The 7111-nt window shown below is 42.2% G+C and overlaps 1 protein-coding gene across 3 annotated transcripts in view; it reads right to left on the bottom strand.

The window, feature by feature from the left end:
- inpp5a (inositol polyphosphate-5-phosphatase A) overlaps window positions 1-7111 on the bottom strand; it is a 182477-nt gene that overhangs the window by 32445 nt on the left and 142921 nt on the right. For all 3 annotated transcript variants that reach the window (XM_019882042.1, XM_019882043.1, XM_019882040.1), the window contains exon 12: window positions 1220-1293. In XM_019882042.1, coding sequence (XP_019737601.1) covers window positions 1220-1293 — 74 coding nt within the window. The remainder of the gene's footprint in view (window positions 1-1219; window positions 1294-7111) is intronic.

Raw genomic sequence — 7111 nt, 5'->3', positions numbered from 1 at the left:
CTTGACACACACACACACACACACACACACACACACACACACACACACACACACACACAAACTCCATGTTATAAATATGAAATTCTGAGCACTTCACACAACACATGCACCTTGATAACTACAGTTCTGCCTCTCTCTCTTTTTCTCTTTCTCTCTCACACCCACACCCACACGCGCGCACACACAGAAAAGCACACACAAAGGCACATACACACACTCACACACACAGAGTAAAATCCCCGTAGCCATGTGCCTGCCACCCGAGCAGTTTATCAAGTAATTATTGTTTGATTACAGCATTTCATTATCTGCGCTGATTGAGTCACAACCAACGGCAAAGGTCAAGCGCCATTAACGCGCTGCTCCCGAAACATATTTCCACGCCGACAGCGTGTTTGCCCTCCCTCTCCTCTGAAAGGGCTAATTGCAAATGCATTTGTTTGAGGAAAGAAGAGAGGAGACCACGTGCTCCGAGTCCCACTGAGACAGAATATTAATCCCATAAAAAAAAAGGAATTCACACAAATTCAGACATGTATACACACAGTAAAGCCGTTTTGGGCCAATTCAACACAGATCCATTACCTGCTATGAATTCAATTCAGAAAAAGATTGAGTGTTTTGATGTCAGATATGAGGTTAAAAGGGCACCCGTGGCAGGGATGGACCTCTGTGACGGCCAGGGGTGGCGATGGCCACCACTTGTCACTCACTGGTCACCCCCACATCCAGGGGGAAATTTTGATATCCATCAATTCTTACAGTTAGTATCAATCAAAATCATGACTTTCACACCACAGCAAGCAAATAAGAAATGCAGCCGAGATGTTATTGTTTATCATACCATCCACAGTCATGGTTTCACGAGCTTAAATGCACACATTAACCAATGTAGCACACACACACACTCATTCATAATACAAGCAGAAACAAACCTAAGTTAAAAAAACAAAAAAAAAACAAAAAAAACGCTTAGATTTGTGAAGAACAAAGATATTTTTGTGTCATTGTGTTTTATTGATAAGATTTGAATTAATGCGCCATATGCACCGTGACTCTCATTGGCTGTTAGCTAGCAAATCAGTGCATGAGATCGAAGTCGACTCTGTGTGTGTGTGTGTGTGTGTGTGTGTGTGTGTGTGTGTGTGTGTGTGTGAGTGCGTGCGTGCGTGCGTGCGTGCGTGCGTGCGTGCGTGTGTGTGTGTGTGTCTTTCCATACCTGGGTGGGAAAGATATTTCCAATTCATGCAGTCGATCCTTGAACACTGACAGTTCTTTGTCGTACTCTAAAAGCTGATGATAAAAAAAACAACAACAAATGAAAGGGTGCAGGGAGAGACAGGCGACAACAGCGTTCAGTCACATTTGATCTTCATCTGTCGCAACGGGCAATTGAGCAATAAGTTACTCAAAACCTTAAAAGGAATAATTCAGCTGGAGATTAAACTGTATTTGTCAATGTTAAGAATTTGGGTTTGGCTTTCAGAAACCTGGTGAGTGTTCACAGACAGGCAATGACAACTTGCATTTTATCTTTGACAGTTTTTTTCTGATAGAAGAGCTGCAATGACACAAACTACTCAATAACAAGAAAATCCAATGCTGACTACTTTGATTGATGACTATCCATCCATTATCTCTATGGCTTATCCTGTGCAGGGTCGCGGGGACATGGAGCCGATCGCAGCTGACACGGGTCTCGAGGCGGGCTACAATCGCAGGGCTGACATATCACGACAGACTCTCAATCAAATGTCTGGAGAGTATTTACTATGGAGAGAACTGGGAACAAACTCTCCACACAAAATCCAAAGATGAGGGTTGAACCTGAGGCCTTGTCAGGCAAAAACGGTTAATACTGTTTTACCGATTATAAGCTCAAGCCAAGAGTTGTCATGACTTTAGTCAAGGGTGTGGAAAGTCCATCTCACACTCACAAATCAGCACAAAAACACTCGATATTTACAACATCAATGGTTTTCAGCATGACATTTATTCGAGGTGATTCATCTATTTAAAGAAAAACTAAAACTAATACGCACTACACTGAAATGAAGCATTAAAAAAAAAAAAAGAATACAAAAGAACAAACCTATTCTCAAAACAAATTCAAACCACATGAAAATTAACCAACAGTCAAAAAATGAAATGAAAACCAACTTTAATTAATGAAAGATGCAAAAGTATTATAACTCTGACCCACACCTTTAAAGGGGAAGTCAACCCAAAATATATTTTTACAAAAATATGTTCCATGTGCCTTCACTAGTCTAAACACTGCATTTCTGACTAATATAGCAATGTTGGAATATGCGTTCGGGTACAAAATCCATCCATTTCTGTCCATTTCAGGAGGCGGCCATTTTGCCACTTTCTGTTGGCTGAAAAGGACCTCACAGTAGCTCAAGTAGTGTGAGGTAGCTCACTTGTTTTCTGAAGCTCAGCCATGATTAGTTGTTACCTGAGCCCTGAGCCACTCTGATGTCATTTTTAGTCGCCAGCAAGTGGCAAAATGGCCGCCTCCTTAGCTGGACAAAATCAGGTCGATTTTATTGCTCATATGCCACAGACGCACTATGAATCAGAAAGCCGTGTTTAGTCTTGTGGGTCTGCACAGAACATATTCTTGTAAAAAAAATGTGGGGGTTGACTTCCCCTTAAATCTGTTGCTTTCTCTGGGTTTTAATAGATCCAAACATATTTGCAAAGTCTTTTTCTTTTAACTGCATACTTTACACGCATTTTAAATGCTTTTATGTCTGAATTTAATGTTTGCTTTTAATTGTTTTGAATACTGTAAAGTACTTTTGCTTGATTTTGATGGTGCTGTAGAAAAAAACTTGCCTAGCCTAGTGGAAGTAGTCATAGTCATCATTCCAAATAATATTACTAATAAAAGTAGTAATTATAATAACAATAGCAAACATTAACAACGACAATAATATCACAAAATCGCAATAAACATTCAAAACAACAGCAATAACAATTGAATAACGCTCTCTCAACAATGACAAAAACTGTCAGTCTGCGCTTACACTGCCCTGTCCGACAAGGGGATTCTCTCACCACAGTGCCAGTCCGTCTACACACTCTTCATTAATCATGTCTCCTCACCCAGCTGTACTCATTCGCTAGTGTATACACACACACACACACACACACACACACACACACACACACACACACACACACACACACACACACACACACACACACACACACACACACACACACACACACACACACACACACACGCACACATCCCCGAATTTACCCCCTTTCACAAAACCCATAAATCATTCGTGAAAAGTGCAATTAGTGGTTTCTTGTATACATTAATTATCTGGGAGATGAACAGGTAGCTCTGGCACCTGCATGACTGCTTCCCTGAGAGACTGGCAGCGAGGTTCTCTTAGCAACCCTTGGAGGGCCTCGCTCGCTCAGGCCCTGCCTTTTTCCTTTCAGAGTGGGAGACATCAGCTTCGATCTGGGACAGTTATCTCCCCCCCCCCCCCCCCGAGTAGCTAACAATTACAGTGTGAGGATCCTAAGATGAGAAGCATTTGACAGAAACCGAACAGGCAAGTGGACATTAATGATATTACATTGGTGTATTACACACGGCGCTACGTTGACGTGTACATGATGAAATATCAAAGGAGAAGACTTTGCGTTATATTCGGGAGGAAAGCGGAAACCGTGTTGCAATATGAGAGAGTAACTCCGGCTTAGCCTGACAACTTCTCACTGCCTGTTCAAATCATTGTCGAGTTGACATGTAAGTGTGAGTCTGATGTCTTTGCTCCGGTTCTTTGTGTTAGTATTTGTGATTATGTGTCAGCCATGTAGAACAGAGGCCATTACGAGCAGCCAGCGGGGGCCTCCCAGTCGGTGTCTCTGCGGTTCAGGAGGGCAGATGTGCCACATTCATCAAACTCACACTGCCGGGGTCATAGGAGAGACTCACACACTGTGGATGAGGGATGGCGGAGCATGGGATGCAAGCCCACGCTCCACTGTCCACCCTGTCCCACCATCCATCCACTGAACGTGCGTGTGTCAAAACCCAATCAAAATGTTGCGCCGCACACTCTTATCTTTACATGATCTAATACAAATTTAGTAATGAGCATAACAGCCAGAATACAAGATTATTTTTGGATAATTGTGGTGCTGGTCAATTCGAAATGTAGTCACTTGACCAAAAACAGTTTTTGAGTGAGATATAAATGTAAGCGTTCAAACAAAGCAAATCACAGATCATTGATTGATTGCGTCTATTGCTTGGCTCCAAATTATGCGATCTCATTGAAATAAGCAATGCTGTTAAATTTGCGGCGCTGCCACGCTAAAGCAAACTATGAGCAGTTTGCTTTAGCAAAAACAACAGAAAAGTAAAAATTGGAATGGAATCCTTCAAAATAAGTCTTTTCTACTGTGATTAACTTTTTTTGTTTTCTCCAGGGTTTGATTTGTATACAAACTGGAGACAACCTTGTAAATTATTTTTAAAAAAGAAGAAAAGATCTTTTTTGGCATCTAATCTAGCCCACTTTGAAAGCTTAATACGCACCATCTTATATACAGTAAACATACTGTAGTTACAGTACACATGTATCATTCCAAAATGAGACTGAGGGTTGGACACTGATTGAGGGAAATGGGGTATAATACAAATACTTTAAGTGGGTGGAAGAGTTGATACAGCAGATGAGTAGCATATGGCCGTGTGTGCTTGCGATCTCTTCTAAGTGAATGTTGAGTAATTCATTCAGGTGAATGGACGAGACCGCATGCCAGAATTTCACACTACATTTAATCCGAGGTCAATTAAGCATAATGCTCTGCTGCCGTGGCGGGTGAGTGGTTTAAAAATCAGCTTATATTGGTTCAAGGCCTCTTGACATTATAAAGCCAACAGTAGTTTGTCAACCAGAAATGACCTTGGGAGTTGTGGAGGAGGTGATGCGAGATGATGCAGTACAATATCACACAAGGTGGGGAAGATGAAGAAGTGTCTGGGTAAAAACTACCCTGTCAAGAGACGGAATTTCTGACTTTGCTTGGATGAAAAATCAGACCCTAAATCAGAGAGGCGGTGATAGTTGAGGCCGGAAGTTGAGGGGCAACAAACGGGGGAATATGAGTTGTCCGGCCCCCACAACTGTGCCTCTCAGCATACGGGAGACTAGTCCACCATCTGTAATTGTGCTTTGATTTAAATCTTGTCAACTATCCTCTGTGACAACACCTGCTGCCGTTAAAAGCCATCAATAAATGTTGGGGGTGAAAGGTCATTTAATTTGATTTTTACACCTTATACTTGGTTTTCATCGCAAGGGCAATATTTTTCCTTTTTTTATGGGACCTTCATTATTTGGTGTGGAAAAGCAATAAACTGACTGACGGAGCGCTGGCCGATTGGCACCGGGAGGAGACCGGAGCAAACAAAGCTGAAATCGACAGCGTACTGACTGCACTGCTGAACTTTCATTTCCATGATAACTGAATTAGGTGGTAAAGAAGTTAGACGCATGTCAGGAAAAGGACACCAATTCCACAATTTGGCTTAACACACGGAAAGAAATGCCTTTGGGTAACTTTTCAAATCTTGAAGATCAGATTAGCGTTCTTTCGGCACATTGTACATGTACACTGTCGCTTTCGAGAGGCGGGCTGCGTCAGAGACACTCAAGGACCAAAGAAGCAACAAATGATTCCACTTCGATAGTCAGCTCTCATTTAGCATACCTCCTCTATTGCCGTTTGGAAATTCTGACGGTCAGAATACGGGGAGCATGTTTTTTTGTTTTTTTCCCTCTCTCAAATAATCTTTCTTTGAACATTTCTTTCAGGTGAAAGGAATCTCCGGGCTTTAGAGTAATCGTACAGGCAACGCTGCCAGCATGAAAACGAGAAGCAGGTCAGACAGCGAGGTTCATCACTTACTGGCGCTAACACACACCACCTCCTCTCTTGGTCCCCCATCTGCCGATGCCACACTGATAAAGTTACAATAAAGAGATACTGAAACGGAATCAATGAGCGTGGAAGGGGGAGGTGGGGCCACCCTTTGGTTGTTCGTCGAAACGACGCGGGGACTGCAACATGTGCGGATGGACAACACAAACATGAAAGAGGACACACAAACACACGCGCACACTTCCATCCCTCCACTGGAGCAGAGCCCCGCCGTGCCCCTTGACGCCACAAGAGCCCGGAAAATTTAATCTTCCCAAATACTCATCAGGGCTCTCCATCGTCCCGCCGTGACAGCGCCGGGGATAATTAATTATACAATTTCGATGGGAATATCGACTAAACAAACCTATTAATCATAGCAAAAGTCAATAGGCATGGACACATTCAATCATGTCCCAGCCAATGATTACTCCTCTCAAAATACAATAATTATTTTCAAGCGCTGCCTCGAATTAAATTTCTGTCAAGCTGGTACACGTCTTACAGTTGATGAAGGGGGTAATGATTTGATTTTTTTCTCTTCCCCTTTCCAAGTCGAGGAGGGATATTTATCCGTTTAGAAAGGTAGTTTGTTTTATAAGGATCATAACATGGTGTGTTTAACCAGACCGCCAGATTATCTCTGATGCTCCACTTATGTCGTCTATCTTGTCTGACTTGGCCAAAGAGGAGGGAAGAGCGGGGTCCGGTTACCTCTACTTAACAAATTGAATTGTTTCTCCATGCCTACATAATATGACCCCCCCCCGCCCCCAAAAATAATAATAATAATTTCTTCATACTGCTCACTGTGCATCAAAAAAAATGGCAACAAAATGAAAGGCAACTGCCTTTCATTTTGTTGCCATTTTTTTGGAGACAAGATTTGATTTGAACGGCATTACAAACGTACTCCACAGTACACTTTGAATGGATATACTGTATTTGGACAATCTAATGGAATCCGATGACATATTCTGCCCCGACAAATATAATTGGTAATTCTAACCCAATTTCCTCTGAGTAGTTGGGGGTATTTTGGTCAGGTTCGCTAGCATACACTCTTGTTAAAAATTGGATAAATTACCCAAATTATCATTCATAACTTCATTTATTCATTTACCGTCACGCTTGATCCTCACTAGGGTCG

Source organism: Hippocampus comes, unplaced genomic scaffold, assembly GCF_001891065.2.
Source record: "Hippocampus comes isolate QL1 unplaced genomic scaffold, H_comes_QL1_v1.1 scaffold36, whole genome shotgun sequence".
NCBI lineage: Eukaryota > Metazoa > Chordata > Actinopteri > Syngnathiformes > Syngnathidae > Hippocampus > Hippocampus comes.
The sequence above is the reverse complement of the archived record's forward strand: the minus strand, read 5'-3'. Positions and strand labels throughout refer to the sequence as shown.